This window comes from Oncorhynchus tshawytscha, linkage group LG21 (assembly GCF_018296145.1).
Source record: "Oncorhynchus tshawytscha isolate Ot180627B linkage group LG21, Otsh_v2.0, whole genome shotgun sequence".
Lineage (NCBI taxonomy): Eukaryota > Metazoa > Chordata > Actinopteri > Salmoniformes > Salmonidae > Oncorhynchus > Oncorhynchus tshawytscha.
In genome coordinates, this window is record NC_056449.1 from 8,748,165 (window position 1) to 8,762,498 (window position 14,334).

The window sequence follows — 14,334 nt, forward strand, 5'->3', positions numbered from 1 at the left end:
ACTGGAACACGATGTCGATCCAGAGCATCCCAAACATGCTCAATGGGTTATGTCTGGTGAATATGCAGGCCATGGAAGAACTGACATTTTCAGATTCCAGGAATTGTGTACAGATCCTTGCGACATGGGGCCGTGCATTTTTATGCTGAAACATGAGGTGATGGCGGCAGATGAATGGCACGACAATGAGCCTCAACTTTTCATGGTATCTCTGTGCATTCAAATTGCCCTTCGGTAAAATGCAATTGTGTTCATTGTCTGTAGCTTCGCCATACGCAATGTTACCTAAAAAAATTGGGACACTGTGCAAATTTTAGGTCTTATGAGCAGAAACTTCAACATTGTGAGAATTCTGTGCAACTACACTGAGGATGTACCCTTACAGTTTTAGACAGTTGCCAATAGACTATTTGAGCATAGTGTAGGCCTACCAACAAAACCAATGGCAAAAATCCCATAACATTTTGACATGGAAATAGCTTTTGATTTCTATGATGTAGCCTACAGTAGACTGTGGTGTTCAATGCAAGCCTACATTGCATGAGACTTTTTAATTTTTTATATAAGGCTATTATCGTGAAATGCTTACTAACGAGCCCTTTCCCAAGAGTACCAATTAATTTTTTTTATAACTAATTCACAAAATAAAAAAGGAAAGAGTAACACAATATAACAACAATGAGGCTATATACAAGTACAGAGTCAATGTGCAGGGGTAATATGTACATGTAGGTAGGGGTAAAAGTGACTAGGCAATCAGGATATATAATAAACAGAGTAGCAGTGTGTGTGGGTAGAGTCCAGTGAGTGTGCATAGAATCAGGGCAAGAGAGTCAGTGCTAAAATAAAAAGGGGTCAATGTGAATGGTCCGGGTAGCCACTTGAGTGACTGTTCAGCAATCGTATGGCTTTGGGCAGAAGCTGTACAAGAGCCTTTTGGTCCCAGACTTGGTGCTCCGGTACTGCTTACCATTCGGTAGCAGAGAGAACAGTCTGACTTCAGTGGCTGTTAGAACATTTTTAGGGCCATCTTCTGACACCGCCTCGATACCAGGATGGCACGGAGCACGGGACTCAGTGATGTACTGGGTTGTACGTGCTACCCTCTTGCGGTCGGATATCAAGCAGTTGCCATAGCAAGCGGTAATGCATCCAGTAAAGATGCTTTCATTGGTGCGGCTGGAGAACTTTTTGAGAATCCGAGGGCCCATGACACATCTTTTCAGCTTCCTGAGGGGTAAGCGGTACTGTCGTGTCCTCTTCACAACTGTTGTGTGTTTGGACCATGAATAGGTCAGCAAGAATGATGAGAGCAGACACAGACCTTTCTCTTGAGCTACGTTTTGCATATAGGATATAGCCCACCTTTTTTTTAGGAGGACGATCTGGAGGCAGAGACAAATTAGTCATCGATATTTATTTAAAATGAAAAGGCGCAACACTTGCTCACCATGGTAGCCTGTGCGTGTTGCGCCTTTTCACTGGTTCTCAAATTATTTGATTGCACTTCAACTCACGTTGGTTGAGTGCCCTCCACTTATTTCCATTCATCAATATTTATTTACAGACACTAACCACGTTTCCATCCAACCATTTTCATGCGGATGAATTACGACCGGGCTGATGAACAATTACAATTTTATAAATGCCGACAGACAATTTGTTGGTTCCACATGGTGGGATCTTTTTGTATCTGTAAAATGAGTTATTATTATTATTATTATTATTATTATATTTTTTATTTATTTAACTAGGCAAGTCGGTTAAGAACAAATTCTTATTTACAATGATGGCCTACTCCGGCCAAACCCGGACGATGCTGTGCCAATTATGAGCCGCCCTATGGGACTCCCAATCACGACCGGATGTGATACAGCCTTGATACGAACCGGGGACTGTAGCGTCACCTCTTGCACTGAGATGCAGTGCTTTAGACCGCTGCACAGCTCGGGAGACCCAAATTATGTGAGAAATGGCGGTGGAATAACATATCGAAGTAAACTTGGAGTCACGTGATGATATGTTGTGTGGTCCTCCCACTACGACTGGAAAGCATGTAGTTTACTTGATTGAGTATGTCCAAGCTTGTAAGTATTCAGACACTTTGCTATGAGACTTTGAAATTGAGCTCCGGTGCATCCTGTTTCCATTGATCATCCTTGATGTTTCTACGAACTTTATTTGACTCTTTGCAAGCAAACTGGAATCCATATATCCTAAGGCTGCATTCATTGTTGGGGATTTTAACAAGGCTAATCTGAAAACAAGACTCCCTAAATTGTATCAGCATATCGATTGCGCAACCAGGGCTGGAAAAACCTTGGATCATTGCTAAAGCTATTCTAACTTCCGCGACGCATATAATGCCCTGCCCCGCTCTCCTTTTGGAAAAGCTGACCACGACTCCATTTTGTTGATCCCTGCCTACAGACAGAAACAAAAGCAAGAAGCTCCCACGCTGAGGTCTGTTCAACACTGGTCCGACCAATCTGATTCCACACTCCAAGACTGCTTCCATCATGTGGACTGGGATATGTTTCGTATTGCATCAAACAACAACATTGACGAATACGCTGATTCGGTGAGCGAGTTCATTAGAATGTGTGTTGAAGATGTCGTTCCCATAGCAACGATTAAAACATTCCCAAACCAGAAACCGTGGATTGATGGCAGCATTCGAGTGAAGCTGAAAGCGCGAACCACTGCTTTTAATCAGGGCAAGGTGACCGGAAACATGACCGAATACAAACAGTGTAGCTATTCCCTCTGCAAGGCAATCAAACAAGCTAAGCGTCAGTATAGAGACGAAGTAGAATCTCAATTCAACGGCTCAGACACAAGAGGAATGTGGCAGGGTCTACAGTCAATCACGGATTACAAAAAGAAAACCAGCCCTGTCACGGACCAGGATGTCTTGCTCCCAGGCAGACTAAATAACTTTTTTGCCCGCTTTGAGGACAATACAGTGCCACTGACACAGCCCGCAACCAAAACATGCGGACTCTCCTTCATTGCAGCCGACGTGAGGAAAACATTTAAACGTGTTAACCCTCGCAAGGCTGCAGGCACAGACGGAATCCCCAGCCGCGCCCTCAGAGCATGCGCAGACCAGCTGGCTGGTGTGTTTATGGACATATTCAATCAATCCCTATCCCAGTCTGTTGTTCCCACATGCTTCAAGAGGGCCACCATTGTTCCTGTTCCCAATAAAGCTAAGGTAACTGAGCTAAACGACTACCGCCCGTAGCACTCACTTCCGTCATCATGAAGTGCTTTGAGAGACTAGTCAAGGACCATATCACCTCCACCCTACCTGACACCCTAGACCCACTCCAATTTGCTTACCGCCCAAATAGGTCCACAGACGATGCAATCTCAACCACACTGCACACTGCCCTAACCCATCTGGACAAGAGGAATACCTATGTGAGAATGCTGTTCATCGACTACAGCTCGGCATTTAACACCATAGTGCCCTCCAAGCTCGTCATCAATCTCGAGACCCTGGGTCTCGACCCCGCCCTGTGCAACTGGGTACTGGACTTCCTGACGGGCCGTCCCCAGGTGGTGAGGGTAGGCAACAACATCTCCACCCCGCTGATCCTCAACACTGGGGCCCCACAAGGGTGCGATCTGAGCCCTCTCCTGTACTCCCTGTTCACCCACGACTGCGTGGCCACGCACGCCTCCAACTCAATCATCAAGTTTGCGGACGACACAACAGTGGTAGGCTTGATTACCAACAACGACGAGATGGCCTACAGGGAGGAGGTGAGGGCCCTCGGAGTGTGGTGTCAGGAAAATAACCTCACACTCAATGTCAACAAAACTAAGGAGATGATTGTGGACTTCAGAAAACAGCAGAGGGAACACCCCCCTATCCACATAGACAATCTGGACCCTTTCTTTCTAAAATTATCTGCCGAAATTGTTGCCACCCCTATTACTAGCCTGTTCAACCTCTCTTTCGTGTCGTCTGAGATTCCCAAAGATTGGAAAGCAGCTGCGGTCATCCCCCTCTTCAAAGGGGGGGACACTCTTGACCCAAACTGCTACAGACCTATATCTATCCTACCATGCCTTTCTAAGGTCTTCGAAAGCCAAGTCAACAAACAGATTACCGACCATTTCGAATCTCACCATACCTTCTCTGCTATGCAATCTGGTTTCAGAGCTGGTCATGGGTGCACCTCAGCCACGCTCAAGGTCCTAAACGATATCTTAACCGCCATCGATAAGAAACATTACTGTGCAGCCGTATTCATTGATCTGGCCAAGGCTTTCGACTCTGTCAATCACCACATCCTCATCGGCAGACTCGACAGCCTTGGTTTCTCAAATGATTGCCTCGCCTGGTTCACCAACTACTTCTCTGATAGAGTTCAGTGTGTCAAATCGGAGGGTCTTCTGTCCGGACCTCTGGCAGTCTTTATGGGGGTGCCACAGGGTTCAATTCTTGGACCGACTCTCTTCTCTGTATACATCAATGAGGTCGCTCTTGCTGCTGGTGAGTCTCTGATCCACCTCTACGCAGACGACACCATTCTGTATACTTCCGGCCCTTCTTTGGACACTGTGTTAACAATCCTCCAGGCAAGCTTCAATGCCATACAACTCTCCTTCCGTGGCCTCCAATTGCTCTTAAATACAAGTAAAACTAAATGCATGCTCTTCGACCGATCGCTACCTGCACCTACCCGCCTGTCCAACATCACTACTCTGGACGGCTCTGACTTAGAATACGTGGACAACTACAAATACTTAGGTGTCTGGTTAGACTGTAAACTCTCCTTCCAGACCCATATCAAACATCTCCAATCCAAAGTTAAATCTAGAATTGGCTTCCTATTTCGCAACAAAGCATCCTTCACTCAGGCTGCCAAACATACCCTTGTAAAACTGACCATCCTACCAATCCTCGACTTTGGCGATGTCATTTACAAAATAGCCTCCAATACCCTACTCAACAAATTGGATGCAGTCTATCACAGTGCAATCCGTTTTGTCACCAAAGCCCCATATACTACCCACCATTGCGACCTGTACGCTCTCGTTGGCTGGCCCTCGCTTCATACTCGTCGCCAAACCCACTGGCTCCATGTCATCTACAAGACCCTGCTAGGTAAAGTCCCCCTTATCTCAGCTCGCTGGTCACCATAGCATCTCCCACCTGTAGCACACGCTCCAGCAGGTATATCTCTCTAGTCACCCCCAAAACCAATTCTTTCTTTGGCCGCCTCTCCTTCCAGTTCTCTGCTGCCAATGACTGGAACGAACTACAAAAATCTCTGAAACTGGAAACACTTATCTCCCTCACTAGCTTTAAGCACCAACTGTCAGAGCAGCTCACAGATTACTGCACCTGTACATAGCCCACCTATAATTTAGCCCAAACAACTACCTCTTTCCCAACTGTATTTCATTTTAATTTATTTATTTATTTTGCTCCTTTGCACCCCATTATTTTTATTTCTACTTTGCACATTCTTCCATTGCAAAACTACCATTCCAGTGTTTTACTTGCTATATTGTATTTACTTTGCCACCATGGCCTTTTTTGCCTTTACCTCCCTTCTCACCTCATTTGCTCACATTGTATATAGACTTGTTTATACTGTATTATTGACTGTATGTTTGTTTTACTCCATGTGTAACTCTGTGTCGTTGTATCTGTCGAACTGCTTTGCTTTATCTTGGCCAGGTCGCAGTTGCAAATGAGAACTTGTTCTCAACTGGCCTACCTGGTTAAATAAAGGTGAAATAAAAAAAAATTAAAAAAACATCGATGGAACAGTAGTGGAGAGGGTAGTAAGTTTTAAGTTCCTTGGCATACACATCACAGACAAACTGAATTGGTCCACTCACACAGACAGCATCGTGAAGAAGGCGCAGCAGCGCCTCTTCAACCTCAGGAGGCTGAAGAAATTCGGCTTGTCACCAAAAGCACTCACAAACTTCTACAGATGCACAATCGAGAGCATCCTGTCGGGCTGTATCACAGCCTGGTACGGCAACTGCTCCACCCACAACCGTAAGACTCTCCAGAGGGTAGTGAGGTCTGCACAACGCATCACCGGGGGCAAACTACCTGCCCTCCAGGACACCTACACCACCCGATGTTACAGGAAGGCCATAAAGATAATCAAGGACAACAACCACCCGAGCCACTGCCTGTTCACCCCGCTATCATCCAGAAGGCGAGGTCAGTACAGGTGCATCAAAGCTGGGACCGAGAGACTGAAAAACAGCTTCTATCTCAAGGCCATCAGACTGTTAAACAGCCACCACTAACATTGAGTGGCTGCTGCCAACACACTGACTCAACTCCAGCCACTTTAATAATGGGAATTGATGGGAAATGATGTCAAATATATCACTAGCCACTTTAAACAATGCTACCTAATATAATGTTTACATACCCTACATTATTCATCTCATATGTATACGTATATACTGTACTCTATATCATCTACTGCATCTTTATGTAATACATGTATCACTAGCCACTTTAACTATGCCACTTTGTTTACATACTCATCTCATATGTATATACTGCACTCAATACCATCTACTGTATCTTGCCTATGCCGCTCTGTACCATCACTCATTCATATATCTTTATGTACATATTCTTTATCCCCTTACACTTGTCTATAAGGTAGTAGTTTTGGAATTGTTAGATAGATTACTTGTTGGTTATTACTGCATTGTCGGAACTAGAAGCACAAGCATTTCGCTACAGTCGCATTAACATCTGCTAACCATGTGTATGTGACAAATACAATTTGATTTGAACTTGCTTGGAGTCCACCTGTGGTAAATTCAATTGATTAGACATGATTTGGAAAGGCACACATCTGTCTATATAAGGTCCCACAGTTGACTGTGCATGTCAGAGCAAAAACCAAGCCATGAGGTCGAAGGATATCAAATAACATTATTGGTCACATACGGGTTTAGAGATGTTATTGCGGGTGTAGCGAAATGCTTGTGCTTCTAGACTAAGACACAGTAGATAGTATAGAATACAGTATATACATATGAGAAGAGTAATGCAAGATAGTTGTTACATACACCGTAGCCAAATATATTTCAACTCAGTTTTTCCCTGACATTTAATCCAAGTAAAAATTCCCTCTATTAGGTCAGTTAGAATCACCACTTTATTTTAAGAATGTGAAATGTCAGAATAATAGTAGACAATTATTTCAGCTTTTCTTTCTTTCATCACATTCCCAGTGGTCAGAAGTTTACATGCACTCAATTAGTAGTTGGTGGAATTGCCTTTAAATTGTTTAACTTGGGTCAAACGTTTCGGGTAACCTTACACAAGCTTCCCACAATAAGTTGGGTGAATTTTGACCCATTCCTCCTGACAGAGCTGATGTAACTGAGTCAGGTTTGTAGGCATCCTTGCCCGCACACGCTTTTGCAGTTCTGCCCATAAATGTTCTATAGGATTGAGGTGGCCACTCCAATACCTAGACTTTGTTGTCCTAGAGCCATTTTGCCACAACTTTAAGTATGCTTTGGGTCACTGTCGATTTGGAAGACCCATTTGCGACCTGAGCTTTAACGTCCTGACTGATGTCTTGAAATGTTGCTTCAATATATCCACATAAAAATCCTATCTCATGATGCCATCTATTTTGTGAAGTGCACCAGTCCCTCCTCATTTTACTGTGGATATAGATACTTTTGTACCTGTTTCCTCCAGCATCTTCACAAGGTCCTTTGCTGTTGTTTTGGGATTGAGTTGCACTTTTTGCACCAACGTACGTTCATCTCTAGGAGACAGAACGCATCTCCTTCCTGAGCAGTATTATGGCTGCGTGGTCCCATGGTGTTAATACTTGCATACTATTGTTTGTACAGATGAATGCTGTACCTTCAGGCGTTTGGAAATTGCTCCCAAGGATTAACCAGACTTGTGGAGGTCTACAATTTTTTTTCCTGAGGTCTTGGCTGATTTCTTTTGATTTTCCCATGATGTCAAGCAAAGAGGCACTGAGTTTGAAGGTAGGCCTTGAAATACATCCACAGGTACACCTCCAATTGACTCCAATTATGTCAATTAGCCTATCAGAAGCTTCTAAAGCCATGACGTAATTTTCTGGAATTTTCCAAGCTGTTTAAAGGCACAGTCAACTTAGTGTATGTAAACTTCTGACCCACTGTGATACAGTGAAATAATCTGTCTGTAAACAATTGTTGGAAAAGTTACTTGTGTCATGCACGAAGTACAGTGCCTTGCGAAAGTATTCGGCCCCCTTGAACTTTGCGACCTTTTGCCACATTTCAGGTTTCAAACATAAAGATATAAAACTGTATTTTTTTGTGAAGAATCAACAACAAGTGGGACACAATCATGAAGTGGAACGACATTTATTGGATATTTCAAACTTTTTTAACAAATCAAAAACGGAAAAATTGGGCGTGCGAAATTATTCAGCCCCCTTAAGTTAATACTTTGTAGCGCCACCTTTTGCTGCGATTACAGCTGTAAGTCGCTTGGGGTATGTCTCTATCAGTTTTGCACATCGAGAGACTGAATTTTTTTCCCATTCCTCCTTGCAAAACAGCTCGAGCTCAGTGAGGTTGGATGGAGAGCATTTGTGAACAGCAGTTTTCAGTTCTTTCCACAGATTCTCGATTGGATTCAGGTCTGGACTTTGACATGGCCATTCTAACACCTGGATATGTTTATTTTTGAACCATTCCATTGTAGATTTTGCATTATGTTTTGGATCATTCTCTTGTTGGAAGACAAATCTCCGTCCCAGTCTCAGGTCTTTTGCAGACTCCATCAGGTTTTCTTCCAGAATGGTCCTGTATTTGGCTCCATCCATCTTCCCATCAATTTTAACCATCTTCCCTGTCCCTGCTGAAGAAAAGCAGGCCCAAACCATGATGCTGTCACCACCATGTTTGACAGTGGGGATGGTGTATTCAGGGTGATGAGCTGTGTTGCTTTTACGCCAAACATAACGTTTTGCATTTTTGCCAAAAAGTTCAATTTTGGTTTCATCTGACCAGAGCACCTTCTTCCACATGTTTGGTGTGTCTCCCAGGTGGCTTGTGGCAAACTTTAAACAACACTTTTTATGGATATCTTTAAGAAATTGCTTTCTTCTTGCCACTCTTCCATGAAGGCCAGATTTGTGCAATATACGACTGATTGTTGTCCTATGGACAGAGTCTCCCACCTCAGCTGTAGATCTCTGCAGTTCATCCAGAGTGATCATGGGCCTCTTGCCTGCATCTCTGATCAGTCTTCTCCTTGTATGAGCTGAAAGTTTAGAGGGACGGCCAGGTCTTGGTAGATTTGCAGTGGTCTGATACTCCTTTCATTTCAATATTATCGCTTGCACAGTGCTCCTTGGGATGTTTAAATCTTTTTGTATCCAAATCCGGCTTTAAACTTCTTCACAACAGTATCTCGGACCTGCCTGGTGTGTTCCTTGTTCTTCATGATGCTCTCTACGCTTTTAACGGACCTCTGAGACTATCACAGTGCAGGTGCATTTATACGGAGACTTGATTACACACAGGTGGATTGTATTTATCATCATTAGTCATTTAGGTCAACATTGGATCATTCAGAGATCCTCACTGAACTTCTGGAGAGAGTTTGCTGCACTGAAAGTAAAGGGGCTGAATAATTTTGCACGCCCAATTTTTCAGTTTTTGATTTGTTAAAGTTTGAAATATCCAGTAAATGTCGTTCCACTTCATGATTGTGTCCCACTTGTTGTTGATTCTTCACAAAAAAATACAGTTTTATATCTTTATGTTTGAAGCCTGAAATGTGGCAAAAGGTCGCAAAGTTCAAGGGGGCCGAATACTTTCGCAAGGCACTGTATGTCCTAACCGACTTGCCAAAGCTATAGTTTAACAATACATTTGTAGAGTGGTTGAAAAACAAGTTTTAATGACTCCAACCTAAGTGTATGTAACTTCTGACTTCAACTGTATGTGAATATTATTAAAGTGACTAGTGTTACATTTCTTAAAGTGGCCAATGATTTCAAGTCTGTATGTAGGCAGCAGCCGTTCTGCTAGTGCCTCTCGGTCCCAGCTTTGATGCACCTGTACTTGCCTTCTGATGACAGCGGGGTGAACAGGCTGTGGCTCGGGTGGTTGTTGTCCTTGATGAGCTTTTTGGCCTTCCTGTGACATCGGGTGCTGTAGGTGTCCTGGAGTAGTTTGCCCCCGGTGATGTGTTTTGCAGGCCGCACCACCCTCTGGAGAGCCCTGCCGTAGTGGGTGGTGCAGTTGCCATACCAGGCGGTGATACAGCCCGACAGGATTCTCTAAATTGTGCATCTGTAGAAGTTTTAGGTGACAAGCCAAATTTCTTCTGCCTCCTGAGGTTGAAGAGGTGCTGTTGCGCTGTCTGTGTGGGTGGATCATTTCAGATCGTCAGTGATGTGTACACCGAGGAACTTGAAGCTTTCCACCTTCTCCTCTGCTGTCCCGTCGATGTGGATAGGGGGTGGCTCCCTCTGCTGTTTCCTGAAGGTCACAATCATCTCTTTTGTTGACGTTGAGAGGTTATTTTCCTGACACCACACTCCCAGAGCCTCTCGCCTTTTCCCTGTAGGCTGTCTCGTCATTGTTGGTAACCAAGCCTACTACTGTTGTCGTCTGCAAACTTGATGATTGACTTGGAGGCGTGCATGGCCACGCAGTCATGGGTGAACAGGGAGTACAGGAGGGGTCTTAGCACGCAGCCTTGTGGGGGCGCCAGTGTTGAGTATCAGCGAAGTGTAGGTGTTGTTTCCTACCATCACCACCTAGGGGTGGCCTGTCAGGAAGTCCAGGACCCAATTGCACAGGGTGAGGTTCAGACCCACGGCCCTGAGCTTAATGATGAGCTTGGAGGGTACTATGGTGTTGAATGCTGAGCTGTAATCAATGAACAGCATTCTTACACGGGTATTCCCATGGGTAGTGTGATGGCGATTGCATCGTCTGTGGACCTTTTGGGGTGGTAAGCAAATGGAAGTGGGTCTAGAGTGACCGGTAAGGTGGCGGTGGTATTTTCCGTAACTAGCCTCACAAAGCACTTCATGGCTGTTTGAGTTTCTGCCTATAGGAAGGGATGACCAAAATGGAGTCATGGTCAGATTTGCCAAAAGCAGGGCGGGGTAGGGCCTTGTATGCATCCCGGAAGTTGGAGAAGCAATGGTCGGTGTTTTTCCAGCGTGAGTACTACAGTCGATATGCTGATAGAATTTAGGTAGCCTTTTCCTAATTTTCTTTAAAATCCTCAGCTACAATAAATGCAGCCTCAGTATTTATGGTTTGCATAAAGTCCAGTGAAGTTTGAGGGCCCTCATGGTATCAGCTTGAGGGGGGATATACACGGCTGTGACAATAACCGAAGAGAATTCGATCAGCATTTGTTTGCGGTATTCTTGGTCGGGTGAACAAAAGGAATTGAGTTCCTGTATGTTATTACAATTGCACCATGAGTTGTTAATCATGAAACATACACCCCACCCTTCCTGGAGGCGCGTTGAACTGAGAATCCAGATGGCTAGACTGACTCCGACAGAATATCCAGAGAGAGCCATGTTTCTGTGAAATGGACTATTTTACAATCCCTGATGTCTCTCTGGAAAGAAACCGTTGCCTGATCTCGTCAACTTTGTTTCCCATGGACTGAACATTGGCGAGTAATATACTCGGATGCGGTGGGTGGTGTGCGCTCCTCCTAAGTCTGACTAGAAGACCGCTCCGAATTCTTCTTCTCCACCAGTGTTGTTTTGTGTTGGCCTCTAGAATCAGTTAAATTGCCCTGGATGGCGCGAACAAATTATCCGCTTCGGGAAAGTCAAAAATACTGTTAGTGTTGGTGAGTTACCGCCGCTCTGATATTACATACAGCCGGGAATAACTATTGCATAACACAACATTTTCTGGGATAAAAATGTAAGAAATAATACACAACAAAATACTGCAAAGTTTGCTAAGAACGAGAAGCGAGGCAGACAGACCCCTCTGTCGGCGCCATCGCGTGTCATGAGTTCCGAGATTGTCCTGCGAGACACTCCCCAAATACAGGTGTGCCAAACTTGTAGCGTCATACCCAAGAAGACTCTGATGTAATTGCTGCGAAAGGTGCTTCTACAAAGTAGTGAGTAAAGGGTCTGAATACTTATGTAAATGTGACATTTCAGTTTTTTAAAAATTTTAATAGATTTAATAGTAGATTGAGGGGGGGATATACTATTTAATCAAATTTAGAATAAGCGGTAACATAAAATGTGCTAAAAGTCAAGGTTTCTGAATACTTTCCGAATGCGCTGTATAATGCAACCGTTTTTGTGGCAACCAGAGTTCCCGAGTTGCATAAGGCACTGCATCTCCGTGCAAGAGGTGTCACTACAGTCCCTGGTTCGTATCAAGACTGTATCACATCCGGCCGTGATTGGGAGTCCCATAGGGCGGAGTACAATTTGCCCAGTATCGGCTGGGGTAGGCCATCATTGTAAATAAGAATTTGTTCTTAACTGACTTGCGTAGTTAAATGAAGGTTCAATTAAAACATTTGAAAAAGTTGAAAATGCGATGGAAACCCATTTAACTTGTTTTTGTGTGTTTTTTTTTAACAGCAAAAGTGTTTTTATGTGCACTACGTCATCATGCGCAGTCTTTTTATCCGCAAAAGGTATGTTTGATGGAAACATCTCTGGTGGGAAACCGTGCAAATTGTTTAATGCAGATTTTAAAATATTCTCATGATAATCTGTCGCAAATTGGATGGCAACCCAGCTACTGTAGGAAAATATAGTCAAATCATATTTAATTTCCTTGGAAAGTTAATGCCACGTCAATCTCCGTCCATGCATAGGCAGTCTACTCTATTTCATTGAGACTAAACATTCTAGGTGCACTTGATCTAGCACGCCCAACTAGGAGATATGCTACTTAACTTGAAGCAGCGAATTCTGAGTGTGAATAATGCGACAGATGTGCTTTTAATACAATAGGTAGGCTAGTGCATGCAAAGCAGATAATGTCAGTTTTGAAATAATCTGCGGGACGACAACAAATATTTTAATCCCAAAGGTGTCTGTCTTTGTGACCGCCCACTCACAACCGCAGCATAAAAAATGCAGACTGCACCGTAATGATCTCATCCCGTAATGTCAGAACCCGCAGGTCTATTGGCCCGCTACACTGCAGTGCACGATTAACCACAATGGAATGTGTGCAGTGCACTATTCACCATAGCAAACATCTGAAAATGGGTTGGGACATGTTTTGCTGCTTCTCAATAATTGGTAGTGTGAAGCTTTCAGCATAACTCTTCGGACATAACTCCTGTTGTCTCCCCTAGGTTTGGGGACAGGGGCCCCTATCATTGAGTCTCCCTACGGGGACAACATAATACCAGATGAGGCTCCAGAGTCTATAAGCAGAGCTGTGGCCAGTCTGCCCCCAGAGCAGATGTTTGAGCTCATGAAACAGATGAAGGTGAGTTTTCTCTCTTTAGACCCCAGTTTCCTTGTTTTGAGATTGTATATCATCACATCCATGCATAGACAGTCACTTGTGGATAATCCAAAGACAAATTCATTTGACTCCCATTGTGGTGTAATTATCCCCTCCAGCTGTGTGTGCAAAACAGTCCCCAGGAGGCCAGGAACATGCTGTTGCAGAACCCCCAGCTGGCCTTTGCCCTGCTCCAGGCCCAGGTGGTCATGAGGATCGTAGACCCTGAGATCGCCTTGGTGAGACCTGGTTACTCGAAACTTGGGTCAGTGCAAATGCACTCCAGTGATATGGGGTTAGGTGTCTTACTGACTTTAGAGCGTAATGGTTAAGATTGTATTCTTCATAGACCTTGAGCATGAACTCATTCAGAGATATTGTTGCACATGTTGTCGTCAAGAGAATCGTCAACGTTTAACTTGATGTTCCTCTGCTCGTTTGACCTCTGCTGTAGAAAATGCTTCACCGTCAAACCCCAGTGCAGCCATTGGTTCCCAACAGTCAAGCTGGACCAGTGCCAGTGGCCAACCAGCCTATTCCACTGCCCAACGCTCCTGTCTCCCAGTCACAGCCAATGGTGACTCCACTTTGGCAGACCCATAACTAATTGTTTAATAGCAAATCATTCAATTTATTATGATTTAGGTCAACTGAAGACCATCTGTCAGTTTCCTACATCTGAGATCAACCTACACAATCTCTAATGCTAAATCTAGGACCAGTCAAAAGTTTGGACACCTACTCATTCCAGAGTCTTTCTTTATTTAGACTATTTTCTAAATTGTGGAATAATAGTGAGGACATCAAAACTATGAAATAACACATGGAATC

The 14,334-nt window shown here is 44.1% G+C and overlaps 1 protein-coding gene across 4 annotated transcripts in view; it reads left to right on the plus strand.

Moving 5' to 3' along the window:
* cstf2 (cleavage stimulation factor, 3' pre-RNA, subunit 2) overlaps positions 1-14,334 on the plus strand; it is a 33,486-nt gene that overhangs the window by 1,969 nt on the left and 17,183 nt on the right. For 3 of the 4 annotated variants that reach the window (XM_024387630.2, XM_024387629.2, XM_024387631.2), the window contains exons 4-6: positions 13,349-13,485; positions 13,623-13,742; positions 13,958-14,080. In XM_024387630.2, coding sequence (XP_024243398.1) covers positions 13,349-13,485; positions 13,623-13,742; positions 13,958-14,080 — 380 coding nt within the window. Of the gene's footprint in view, positions 1-12,620; positions 12,677-13,348; positions 13,486-13,622; positions 13,743-13,957; positions 14,081-14,334 lie in introns of all 4 variants that reach the window. The other variant, XM_024387632.2, reaches the window with a different exon arrangement.